At 40.5% G+C, this 13,561-nt stretch overlaps 2 protein-coding genes across 2 annotated transcripts in view; one reads left to right on the forward strand and one right to left on the reverse strand.

The window, feature by feature from the left end:
* The window catches only part of CYP4F71 (cytochrome P450 family 4 subfamily F member 71), a 27,984-nt gene extending 24,858 nt beyond the window's left edge, over nucleotides 1-3,126 (reverse strand). Inside the window, exon 1 of the mRNA XM_037735864.1 lies at nucleotides 3,088-3,126. Coding sequence (XP_037591792.1) covers nucleotides 3,088-3,126 — 39 coding nt within the window. The remainder of the gene's footprint in view (nucleotides 1-3,087) is intronic.
* Nucleotides 3,127-6,869: 3,743 nt separating this feature from the next.
* On the forward strand, nucleotides 6,870-11,600 carry LOC108298670 (olfactory receptor 10H3). The gene is made up of 2 exons (XM_017521279.2): nucleotides 6,870-6,929; nucleotides 10,229-11,600. The coding sequence occupies exons 1-2, from the start codon at nucleotides 6,893-6,895 to the stop codon at nucleotides 11,188-11,190; spliced, it is 999 nt and encodes a 332-aa protein (XP_017376768.2). The 5' UTR covers nucleotides 6,870-6,892; the 3' UTR covers nucleotides 11,191-11,600.
* Nucleotides 11,601-13,561: the final 1,961 nt, after the last annotated feature.

Genomic DNA, 13,561 nt, shown 5'->3' on the forward strand with positions numbered 1-13,561 from the left:
GTGACTGAGCTCAGTGGTTCATGTCTGTAATCCCAGCAGGTTGAGGGCTGAGGCAGAGGATCACTTGAGTCCAGCCTAGGCAACACAGTGAGACCACAGTTATACAAAAAAAGTAAAAGAAATTAGCTGGGGATGCTTGCACTAGCCTGTAGTTCAAGTCACGTGGGAGGCTGAGGCAGGAGGATCACTTGAGCCCAGGAGATTGAGGCTGCTGTGACCATACCAGAGCACTCTAGCCTGGATGACAAAGTGAGACCCTATCTCAAAAAAAAAAAAAAAAAAAAAGACTCATTCCAGCCTAGTTTGCTGTATACTACTTGTACTTGGTGATGAGTTGGATTGTGCACCTAGTTTTATGGCTTCGTGAGGAGAATGCACCTAGTCCGGGATGGGCATATTGGGTTGTGTCCTTAATGGGGCTCAGTAGTGACTGAAGACCTATTGTCTCAATGAAGGATAGTGATTTCTCGCTCTAACATATTAAACATTTCCACAGTGGATCACCTATAGAGTCCTGCAGGTTCTTACACAGCATCTTCATTTTCCAGTCTCTCAGAGCACCATTGGGTCTGTTGGATTTGGAGAAATAAAAATAAATCCAATGGCCCCCAATCAACTGAGCAGACACCTTTTTGAACGTAGGAACCCCAGAGAAATCGTCAAAACCACATTCCCAGCTATGATGGGAGGGGAGGTCGGCTATGCCTCAGTACGTCCCTTCCTTATTCATCTTTAACCAGAATTCTCTCCAGTCCTATCTCCTTCAAGACTGGATCTTCCCATTCTTTGCAGGAGCTGAAGCCTCCCTGGGCAGAGAGGTGGCAGTGAGCCCTTGTGTGCTGGAGGAAGAGGTGAAGGCTGCAGGTTTATGAACGCCCCCGAGGCTCCTCCTGGCCTCTACAGACCCAGAGAACAGCCCTTCCAGGGTGGTTTCCTGGAGACCCCATGGGAGTGACCTGCGGGAAGGCCACCGCAGGAATAAAGCTCACAGCACCAGTTCAGGGATGCCCTTGATCTGGCTCCTACACTTGCCTGCAGGTGCACCCTGAAAACACCTTAAAAGGATGCTTTTTCTGCCTTTTCTTCATGGCCACGTGATCGAAGGCAGCCCCAGGCGGAGGGGGACCAAGAGGATATGGGTGCAAGGGCAGAGTCAGAGAGTTGTGGATGGAGCTGCCCAGCCTAGAGTTGGGGTGCAGAACTGGGGAGATGGGGAAAAAAGAGCGATCTCAGCCTTAGGTGGCTGCATGGGATCTTTGTTTCCCACGCAAAGTGCCTGGCTGTTCAGCCAGCCCAGGTGCCCACTGCAGCTTATAGGTCAGCAGTCCTCAACTGAATGTGATTCTGGCCCCCAGGAGACATTTGGTCATGTCCAGAGATATCCTGGTTGTGAGGACTTGTGATGGCAAAGTCGGGGGAGGGATTTTCCTACTAACATCTAAGGGATTGAGGTGAAGGATGCCGCTAAATGTCAGACAATACACAGGACAGCTCCCACCACAAAGAATGATCTGGTCCCAAATGTCACAAAGTGCTGAGATTGAGAAACCCTGTTGTAGGTGTATTTTTGTCTCTGTAGGTCTATTTTGTGTCCGGGGTAACCTGTATTTTGTGTATTTTGTGTCCCTGGTTGCAAGAGGTAGAATGGAGCTGGGTGCATCCCAGTACTGAGATGTTTGCTCTGCACCTGTGTGTGAGCCATCTGCAGTGATGCCAGAGTAGGCAGAATTCTGTCCACCGGTCAGGGGAGATGGGGGAGCCTGGCCTCAAGAGCTGCAGCTGCTCCAGCAAGCAGGAGGCGGGATGGTGGACTGTAGGGGTGAGGCAGGGGCTTGAGGGCAGGGGGAAGGTTGAATCAGACTCTTGATTGGATCAGACACTGCGTTGTGTCACTGCCAAGAGTACCAAGGTCCCTGCTAGGGTTGGAGACCATGAGTCTAAAATGGGGTCAGGGAGTGACATCTGGTACAGAATGTTAAAAACAAACCAGTTCAGAAGACCAAAATCATTGTCAGTCAATGACAATGACTTTTACAAGGTGGACTCTCACAGTTCTCTGGTTACTTCTGTTTTTCACTTGGGGAGAGGAGGCTCAGAGTTGCAAAGTGCGTTCTCCAAAGACACACAGTGAGATCTTGGGTTTCCACCTTGGGTTTGATGCCTCCACAGCTTGTGGACATTTCAGAAAATTCCCTCTGGAAGCCAGAGTGGAGTGGGTGCAGAGGAGAGGAGATGAGGAGGAGAATGGGGCAGCAGTCCAGGAGAGGGGATGGAGAGGAGCAGAGCAGGTGGAGAAGTGTTTAGTAGGAGAGAGGTCGCCCAGCAATGGGAGTGATGGGGAGGGAAGGTGGCTGATGCTGGGGCATGGTTTCTGGGCAGGGCGGCTGCGTGCTCAGACTTTCCTTCCATGTCATAAGTGTGGTCTTTTCATGTGGGATATGTCATCTTCACTCCAGTCAAGTTCCTCACCGTCCAGGTGATTCTGTGTTCTCCAAGAGCTGGGCTGACTCCTTCTGCGTGGGGCGGGGGATACTTGGGGACAGTGTCCTAGTGAGACTACTAGAGGGTGTAATGATGGGTGGGCACCGTCCAGAACCAAGGATTTCAGACTCTCTTATAGCAATGTGGCTCACAATATTCATGAAAATATTCTTGTTTTCTTTTATGGTAGAATTCAGGTGCAGAGGTTTGAGTCCATGATATTTCCAGTTTGTGGCTTTTGATTAACATTGGTTTGTGCAAGGTCCTTCTCTTATTTGTTCATCCCATTTCTTTCACTTCGTTTCCATTCTTTTTCTGACAGGCAATTTCACATACTTAATATGCACTTTTCAATTTGTGTATGTTCTTTTTAAGAGGCTAATTGTTTCCATCTGCACATATTTTTATGTGACTTCTAAAATTGTAAATTAATGGACTTTATTAGAGAAGTTTTAAGTTTGTAGAAATATTGGTCAGAAAGTATAGAGAGTTCTCACATACCCCTCACTCCTGCATGTGGGGTCTTCTCTCCCATTAGTGACATCTTGCATTCCTGTGGCACCTATGTTATAATCGATGAACCAATATTGACACACGATTATTTACCAAGCTCTCTAGTAGTCTCTGAATATTGACATCTCGCATTCCTGAAGCACCTGTGTTACAATTGATGAACCGGTCTTGACACATCATTATTAACCAAGTTCTCCAGTAGCCTCTCCTATTGTTGACATCTTGCATTCCTGTGGTGCAAATGTTCCAATTGATGAACCAATATTGACGCATTATTATTAACTAAATCCTATAGTTTACATTAGGTTATACTCTTTGCATTGTGTATATGGGTTTTGACAAATGACATTGGTTCATTATCACTATACCATTCAGAATAGTTTCATGTACGTGTATTGTTAATGTGACCACATGGAATTCTGCTAGAGTTCATTCTGGTTTTTGTTTTTTCAATAGTATTTTAAAAATTCACTCACATTACTATGTGTGCCTCTAACTCCTGCCAAAAGCTCTATACCCTTTTGCCTCTATGTCCATTGTTTGCCTCTGTATCCTTTTGCCTGCCTTCTCTCCGGTTAGGGACAAGCAGCCTTATCCAACATCCCCACTAAAATAACTGCTGCAGGGAACATTCTCTTACATGTCCCCCTATAAACAGGTTTCAGAAGTCAGGATAGATACACAGCAGCAAGTTTGCTGGTACACAGAGCATGAATCCCATTAAAACTTTTTATTTCCACCGTTCTACATTCCCACTAATAGTGTGTAAATATTTCCTTTATTATTATTATTTGAGACAGAGTCTCCCTCTGTCACCAGCAGGCTGGAGTGCTGTGCTGCTATCTCGACGCACTGCAGCCGCCACCTCCTGGGTTCAAGCAATTCTTGTGCCTCAGCCTCCGGAGTAGCTGGGATTACAGACGTGCACCACCACACCCCGCTAATTTTTATATTTTTAGTAGAGACAGGGTTTCGCCATGTTGGCCATGCTGTTCTCAAACTCCTGGCCTCCTGTGATCCTCCTGCCTCCACCTCCCAAAGTGTTTTGATTACAGACACGCATGAGCCACCGTGCCCAGCCCATAGTGTGTAAATGTTCCTTTCTCCTCAGAGCCCAACCGGCACTGGACATTTTATAATTTTGGGAACTGTGAATTTCACTGTATACAGTGAAATTCCACAGCTGTCTTTCATTTTCCCCTTCCCTCCATTTTTTTCTTCCTTTATTTTGAGCATTCCTTCATTTGCCTGAGTAACCGACCTCACATCCTTTGCTCATTCTTGGATTAAGGTACCTACTTCTTGATTTAACTGGTTTCTTGTTTGTTCTAGATACTGTTCCCCTATCAGTTTTTAAAGAAATTTCCCACACTACATGCATGTGCTCCTGTCAGTTTTAGACAATTCAACTATCATTTCCCATCTGCCTGTTAACTTCATCCCGTAAATCCTTTGTTGAGCAGAAATCCTCAATGTTGAATTTTTTTCTTGTTTTAAAACTAATCTTAATGATTGTGCTTTATGAAATTTTGTTTAGGAAGTCTTTCCTCAAGCCTAGATCACAAAGTTATTCTCCTGTGCTTTCTTCTATTAACTTTATACTTTGATATTTGGTATTTATTCCTTGAATCCATCTGGATTCCTCCTCTGTGTGTGGTGTTAGGCAGAAATGCAGATTTACTTTGCTTCATAAAATGAGCAGTTTTCTCACTACAACTGGAGAACACTCTACCTTTTCCTCTTGACTCGTGCCACCACATTTCTCGTGTACTATGCTAGGTTTTGAATAATGCAGGGATATTTTCTGAGATTTCCAATCAACTTGCTGAGATCTGTCTGTTCCATGTTTCATAATTTTTAAAATGACTGCAACTGTATTGTGTGCCTCAGCACCTGAGAAGGAACAGCTCTTAACTCCATTTTTATAATATTAGTATGGTTTTGTGTCGACATTTATGAATGTATGTATGTATGTATTTATTTGAGACAGTCTCACTCTGTCACTCAGGCTGGAGTGCAGTGGCCCCACCTCCACTGATTGCAACCTCTGCTTCTCGGTTCCAAGTGATTCTCCTGCCTCAGCCTCCTGAGTGGCTGGGATTACAGGCCCCGCCACCACACTCGGCTAATTTCTGTGTTTTCAGTAGAGAAAACTTTTCCTCTTGATTTGTTTTGATTTAGTCATGTTGATTATGATTTGATTTAGTCTTGATTTCGTCATGTTGGCCAGACTAGTCTCAAACTCCTGGCAACAAGCAATCCATCCGCCTCAGCCTCCCAAAAGTGCTGGGGTTACAGCGTAAGCCACCGCGCTAGCCTGACATTTATTTTTCTGGAGCAATTTTCAAATAGATTTTTATCAAATGTATGGTCGATTCATTGGAACTATAAACACGATTTTATTGAGATTATAATTTGAGTATGAATTGACATCATCGGCACACAAGCCATCCCACCCAAGACTGTAAACTCTGTGTGTTTAATCTTCTACATTTTTATTAGTATGTATTTAATATTTTTTTCTTTGGAGGTGTGGCATGTTTTGGGTTAATTCCTAGATATTTTACAGCAGAATTTTTCAAAGTATGATATGAGGACCTCTACAGGGTGGTCCCTGAAGTCCTTATTTTTCCAATTATATGTGAGAATATATTTTCATCATATGCTTCAACTAAGACAGCATATTGCCACAGACTGAGTGAGGAAGCTGTTTCCCACCAAGCCAGTACATAAGATGTATTTGCTAAAACGTCAAACAAGGCCACTCTTCTCACGAAATGCTTTTTCTTATTGTGGTTATTTGCCTGAAAATGTTACTTATATTTGTAAGAGTTAAAGCAAGAGGAAAGAAACCTGAAACACGGCTTGGCAGTTAAAGACAGATTTATTTTAGATAAAACCCAAGAGGAACTTCTGGCTGATTTCAGTTGGGAGCACTTTCTCTTACAGACTAAGAGTATATATTGGTTTTAGGATGAGGGGTTTATTACAAGCTTAGAATGTTTCTGCGTGAGAAAGAAGTTTTATTGGGTTGGAATGTCTCTGGGAGGAGGGGAGGTTATCTTGGGGCACACATCTTTCCGCCAGTGTGTTATCTTGAGGCTGGCATCTTCCCATCTGGAAGAGGCTTATCTCAGGGCTAGCATGTCTCTGTTTGAGGAAGAGTTTGGAATATCTCTGGCTGGAGATGTTATCTGTGGTTTATGGTTGTGCCGACCTTAGCCATTAGCCTGAGGCTTTTTGGATTTAGGTGGTTTTTTATTAAGATGAACTTTAGAAAAAGGGACTTGTCCAAGATGGCAATGCTCCTGCTCTGTCAATATTAGCATGCAATAGGTTTACGACTGCTCTTTTAAATGTACTAATAACTAATATTTAAATAATTTTCAATTTTCACTCCAATATGGTAAAAATGGACAGTTCTAAACCACAAAAACAAAAGCCCTTTAGAATGCTCAGTAATTTGAGGGTGTAATGGAATCCTGAGATGTATTTCTTTGTATTTTTCTTTATATTTTGTGCATTTGAAATTTTGCTTAGGAAGTCTTTCCTCCTGCCTAGATTACCAAGTTATTACCCTACACTTTTTCTATTAAATTTAAAGATAATGACAGAGACCACAATTACTTTTGCACCAACCTAATAGTTTGTGTTGCTGTTGGGAATGTTATCTTTCTCTGTATTCAACTTCTATTTCTTGAATGCTTGTTACTGGTGCAATACTAGGAGGAACACCGTAATATTTGCCCGATGACTTTGCCTTCTGCGTCACTGGGCTCTGTCGTTGTTCTAATAGATGACATCATCATTCTTTTATCTTCTCCAGATAGATGATCAGGTTTCTTCCCTCCCAGTCCTTAGATACGTTATTTCTTTTTCTTGCCTGATACCATCACTCATGGCTTTCAGTTCCATGTTAAAGAACAGCAGATTTAGTGAGTATCCTTGGCTTGTTCTTGGTCCTAAAATAATGCATCGAAAAGTTTCTTCATTTAGTGTAGTATTTGCTAATCTTGTGCCATATATTCTACATCTAGGTAAGAAAGTCTCCTTGAATTTTGTGTTGTGAAATGTTCTTTAAAAATCATATATAGAAGTAGAGTTTAAGAAAAATGTATTTTTGCCTTGATTGAAATAATCATGATTTTTCTTTTTAAGCAACTCCTGTGATAAATCGTATGATAAGTTTTCGGATGTTAGCCATCCTTGTCATTTATGAAATAAACCAATACCACTTTATTATGGTAAACCATTTTTAATACACCATTAAATTTGACTAGGTTATGGTTTTAATTTGGAATTTAAAATCTGCAAGTATAGGCGAAGTAGGCCTATAATCGTCTCTTTTTTTGGCAAACATTCTTACCTGATTTTAGACCAAGATTGCATTAACCTGATGAGATGTGCTGGTCAGATATCCTAATACTTTCTATGTTTTTGAAGCTCGTGTATAAGATATTAACCAACTGTTTCTTAACAGTGATAATAATTATTACATTTTAATAAAACCCGCTGGGGCAAACTCACCATCTTAGAGAGAGACAATCTTTGACTACCATTTCTATTTCTTGAGAGTTTATTTGAGCATACAGGATCCTCTTTTTTCTTGAACCAGTTTTAGAATTTTATGTTTTTCTAAGTATTTGGTCATTTCATCTACAATACAAATTTATTATTTTTTAAAACTTTTTATTCAAAAATATCCATTGTCTCTGTAATGATTTACCATTTTTAATTTTGGGCTTTGTTATTGGCACCTTCTCCTTGTTTCCCTCTGTCTTCTCAAGCTTTTCTAATACTTGATCTTGGTTTTATTAAGCATGAACTTTGATAAATCTATTTAGTGCTGTATATTTCCCTCAAAGTACTATTTTAGGTTAAAATGTTGACACTCGATATTTGAATTCTCGTTTAATTTTAAAGATTTCTTAATTTTTATGATTTACTCTTGAACCTGAAAATTATTTAATTATATAGTTAGCTTCCAAACATAGAAGATTTGAAAAGCTATTTCTTCTCTATTAATGTTTCATGTTAATGCATTATAATCTATATAACATTTGGACTTTAGAATTAAAGAGTTTTTTATATCTTAATGAAATGTTAATTTTTGTAAAAGTATATGTGTGCCTGAAAAATAGTTATTCTCTGGTGAAGAGTCTAATACATAATAATATATATAATATATAATATTAATTGCATTGTAATTAATAATTAACAAATTACATTTCTGAACTCTGTTAAAATTTCTAACTATAATATCTATCTGTCATTGATTTAGTTATTTATATGTATCTCACTGAAGTTGTTTTTATTATTTATTACTTAATATTCCAGGATATATAGTAATGTAGATTTATTATATTTATACCAGTTGCCATAATGTTCTTTTAAACGATATAAATATTATTCTCTGTCCTTAAGTGTGTGTGCATATGTGTGTGTGATTCAAAAATTTCAGCATGCATCAAGAAACTAACCATTTTTCTTCATTACCAAAATAATCAGATCACACTTAAAAAAATAATTAGCTGGGCGTAATGGCTCATGTCTATAATTCCAGCACTTTAGGAGGCTCATACAGAAAGATCACTTGAGGCTAGGAGTTCGAGGCTAGTTTGGGCAACAATGTGAGGCCCTGTCTCTATGGAAAAAAAAATTTTTTTTTTTTTTTTTGAGACGGAGTTTCGCTCTTGTTACCCAGGCTGGAGTGCAATGGCACGATCTCGGCTCACCGCAACCTCCGCCTCCTGGGTTCAAGCAATTCTCCTGCCTCAGCCTCCTGAGTAGCTGGAATTACAGGCATGCGCCACCATGCCCAGCTGATTTTTTTTGTATTTTTAGTAGAGACGGGGTTTCACCATGTTGACCAGGATGGTCTCGATCTCTTGACCTCGTGATCCACCCGCCTCGGCCTCCCAAAGTGCTGGGATTACAGGCGTGAGCAACCACGCCCTGCCTGGAAAAATTTTTTTTAATTAGACAGGTGAGGAGGCACACACCTGTAGTCCCAGCAATTTAGGAGGCTGAGGTGGAGGATTACTTGAGCCCAGGGGTTAGGATACAGGGAGTCATGATCCTACTCTAACCTGAGGGACAGAGCGAGACTGGACTCTAAAAAATTAGTAATTAAATCAATAATAATGCCTTAATATTACTCATAATCATTCATTCATACTATCGTCAAAATGTTCTCTAGTGCCTTAAAAATACTTACAGCTGGTTATGTAAATCAGGATTCAACTAGTCCTCTATGTTGTATCCAGTTGTTATGTCCTTAAATCTCTCTTATCCCTTGAATGAGCCTTTATCAATGAGACCAGACCAATTGTTCTGTGGAATTATCCACCTTCTGAATTTTTCTGAAAGCTTCCTCATGGTGTTATTTAGATTGTTCCTCCATCTTCTGTATAATGATTATCCATTTTGGCTAGTGGGCATCTTTTCAATCTAGTACCTGCAGACTTTTAATGTTATCCCATTACTTAGTGCAAGTTTCATTTCACACTGGTACAAGATATCCAAACCTTTCTTCCATGTCCAGACCACAGATCAGCCGTGTCTCAAGGAGCTCTAGCTCCCTGGAATGGTGTATGGTATTACAGACATTGTGACCACTGTTTCCTTAAATCCCACTTTTTATTGTTATTAAGATTGCAGCCTCAGCTTTCATTTGGTGCATATTTGTCTGACATATATTTACCCATCTTTTTATTTTCAAATTTTCTATTCAGTTTTTTTTAGAATAGTAAATGTACAATTTGAAATAAGATGACATCAATGAGTACCAATAAAACAGTATTAAAATAAATGTAAGTGGGTTAAATAAGCAATTAAAAAACAAAGACTCTCAGGGAAAAATATTTTAAACCCCAAGATCAAAATATGTTTTCTAGAACTGGCATATTTTCAAGAGAATCTAACCCTGATCATCCATGCCTGTCTCTAATATCTCCAAGTATTGAATCTTTTCTTTATACTAGTCAGTGTTAATAGAAACCCAATTAGTAGCCAAAATCTGACTTGATCATCTAAAATATTGATCTCATTTGATGATTGTCACATTGCTGAATGTTAAGAACTATTATTTACTCCATTTTACACATGAGGAAGGTGAGACCCAGAAGAGTTCTGCCAATTGTTGAATAGCACAGAGCTGTTGAGTTGCCATTTGGTCTGTGCTAGAGTCTATGTTTTACCCACTGTCACTTAATTTTGTTTCTGATCTCACCAGATACAGTATCCATGCTTGGTCAGAACTACAGCACCATGTCTGAATTTATCCTCTTTGGCTTCTCAGCCTTCCCCCAGAAACTCCTCCCCATCTTGTTCCTGCTGTACCTCCTGATGTACCTGTTCACATTGCTGGGGAACCTTCTCATCATGGCTACAGTCTGGATTGAACACAGACTTCACACACCCATGTACCTCTTCTTGTGTGCCCTCTCCATCTCTGAGATTCTGTTCACTGTTGCCATCACCCCTCGTATGCTCGCTGATCTGCTGTCCACCCATCATTCCATCACCTTTCTGGCTTGTGCCAGCCAGATGTTCTTCTCCTTCACGTTTGGCTTCACTCACTCCTTCCTTCTCATGATCATGGGCTATGATCACTACGTGGCCATCTGCCACCCACTGCATTACAGCATGTTCATGAGCCCCTGTGGCTGTGCCCATCTTGTGGCCTGGACCTGGGCTGGTGGCTCAGTCATGGGGATGATGGTGACAATGATAGTTTTTCACCTCACTTTCTGTGGGTCTACTGTGATCCAACATTTTGCCTGCCATGTGCTTTCCCTCTTGAAGTTGGCCTGTGGGAACAACACATCATCTGTCATCATGGGTGTGATGCTGGTGTGTGTCACAGCCCTGGTAGGCTGTTTACTCCTCCTCATCCTCTCCTATGTCTTCATTGTGGCTGCCATCTTGAGGATTCCCTCTGCTGAGGGCCGGCACAAGACTTTCTCCACGTGTGTATCCCACCTCACTGTGGTGGTCGTGCACTATAGTTTTGCCTCCATTATCTACCTCAAGCCCAAGGGCCTCCATTCTATGTACGGTGACGCCTTGATGGCCACCACCTATACTGTCTTCACCCCCTTCCTTAGCCCAATCATTTTCAGCCTAAGGAACCAGGAGCTGAAGAATGCCATACGTAAAAACTTTTGCAGAAAATTCTGTCCTCTAAGCTTCTGAGTGCCGGTTTATTGGTGATAAAATATAATAGAAGCGTTGAGGATAATGTCTGTCTCCATAGGACTATTGTAAAGGTTCAGGTATGTGAAAATACATGTTTGATACATACTAGCTATTGTTTCCTCTCCCTTTTTGCTTAGACTCAAGTGATTATAATCTCCTGTTTATGAACCATTGTGATGAACTTTATCCCATTATCTGTGCCTAGAAATGTGTTTTCTGTCTATGGGCAGGTGGGGATCATCACGTGGATGTGTGTGGGCACTTATGAACATGGTTCTTCTTGAATGAACAGGCAAAAAAGGTTTTATTTTCCCCTAGTGTAAGAAAAAGCAAGAATAACATGATAGTCATAAATGCCACCAAGCATTGATTTTTTTTCTATGTATGCAGTACTGTGTCCAGTGTTTTAAAAATATTATCCTTTTAATTAGAAGAAATGTACAAAGGAAAATAAACTACTTGTCTCAGAGAAACTGGTTTCTTATTTAAAGTTCCTCACTGTCTTTGGGAGAGATAAAGCCTAAGTGTGTGGATGTTAATATGTTGAGTTGAGTGAAGGATGTCAGAATACAAAAGTGGAGAGAGAGCAAGAAGGAGAGAGAGAGATACGGAGCCAGAGACAGAAGAAAGAGAGAGAAAAAGCAGATGTCAAGTAAAAAGGGAGTTCTGTAGAAGCTTTGGTCTGTACAGGAAACGTAATAACTAAGAATTTGGGGCAAAATCTGGCAAAGGGAGGAAGATGGAAAAAAAGGAGGTTGGTAATAGGGCTTTAATATGTCTTAATTAATAATAGGGCTGTAATATGTCCTAATAAGATAGCCATGTCTCTCCTCCAAGCTTTTTTGACATAGTTGCTCTGCAATCTCAGTGAGTCATTCTAGGATATGTTCTCCCTTGCCTCTAATGGACGCATTAATTTTCTGGTTTTCTGGTTCTGATCATTGGTTCCACCAGCTGAGGAATGAATGTTATTTTTACGTTGTGACTGCTCTTCTAATGCTACTCATAGAGTCCTCGCCTCTGCTTCCTGCCGGTGCTGGAATATGAAGGTCAACACTGAAAGAGATTTCATTCTAGAAAAGCAGAGATCATGGCGTTACAAGGTCAAAAGGTGACATGGTTGAAAGAAGTTTTATCCTATGTTTATGCTATAAAGTTCCAAACAAAAACAAACTATCCTTTGCATTATCCAGCATACTCTGGGGAAGACTTGCATGTGTGCTTATCATCAGTGAAGCACCACAGCAACCAGTGAGAGAGCCCCTGGGAATATGGTCACAGACAGTGAAGAGACATACTTGATGATGGAAATGGCATTAAATATGTCCTATGAAAGTGCTGCAGAGGCAGAACTTTCTACACAAATAAATGGAAAATTTTTGCAGTAGCCAAGGTGTTGTATTACTACTTCGTTATCTTTTTCCTTCTACTTTCTTTTTATTAGTGTTAGTATCGTATGTCTTTCTCCATCCATTTACTTTTTACTTTATATATGCCTTTATATTTACAGCGGTTTTCTTGTTTAAAAAAAAAAAAAACACTTATAGCTGAGTCTTATTTTTTTATCCGCTCTGACAATCTCTGTATTTTAATTGATGCATTTTATTTATTTATTTATTTATTTTTTGAGACGGAGTCTCACTCTTGTTACCCAGGCTGGAGTGCAATGGCGCGATCTCGGCTCACCGCAACCTCCGTCTCCCGGGTTCAGGCAATTCTCCTGCCTCAGCCTCCTGAGTACCTGGGATTATAGGCTCACGCCACTATGCCCAGCTAATTTTTTGTATTTTTAGTAGAGACGGGGTTTCACCATGTTGACCAGGATGGTCTCGATCTCTTGACCTCGTGATCTACCCGCCTCGGCCTCCCAAAGTGCTGGGATTACAGGCTTGAGCCACCGCGCCCGGCCAATGCATTTTAATTAATTAATGAAATAATGTCTTACTACAGTCACTCTGTTATGCTAGCAACTACTAGGTCTTATACATTCATTCCTACTACTTTTTAGTACTCATTAACCATTCCCACTCCCTGCCGGAAGCACCAACTACCCTTAAAAGCCTGTGATAACCATTCTTCTACTTTCTATCCTTGTAAGTTCGATTTTTTTATTTTTTAGCTTCCACAAATAAGTGAGAACACTCTAAGTTTGTCTTGCTGTGTCTGGCTTATTTTATATAACATATTGTCCTCAAGTTCCATCCATGTGGTTACAAATGACAGAATCTCATTCTTTTTATCACTGAATAGTACTCCATCATGTATATGTACCACATTTTCTTTATCCATTCAAGTGTTGATGGACACTCTGATTGCCTCCAAATCTTAGCTATTTTGAATAGTGCTGGAATAAACATAGAACAGCAGG

The sequence above is a fragment of the Cebus imitator genome, unplaced genomic scaffold, assembly GCF_001604975.1.
Source record: "Cebus imitator isolate Cc_AM_T3 unplaced genomic scaffold, Cebus_imitator-1.0 Scaffold1034, whole genome shotgun sequence".
NCBI lineage: Eukaryota > Metazoa > Chordata > Mammalia > Primates > Cebidae > Cebus > Cebus imitator.

What these genes read in the sequence shown, in the direction of transcription:
- LOC108298670 (XM_017521279.2), top strand. Translation starts at nt 6,893, where the DNA reads ATGGCTTTCAGTTCCATGTTAAAGAACAGCAGATTTA. An exon ending in GTTAAAGAACAGCAGATTTA is followed by an intron (nt 6,930 to 10,228) that starts GTGAGTATCCTT and finishes TGATCTCACCAG; the next exon opens with ATACAGTATCCATGCTTGGT.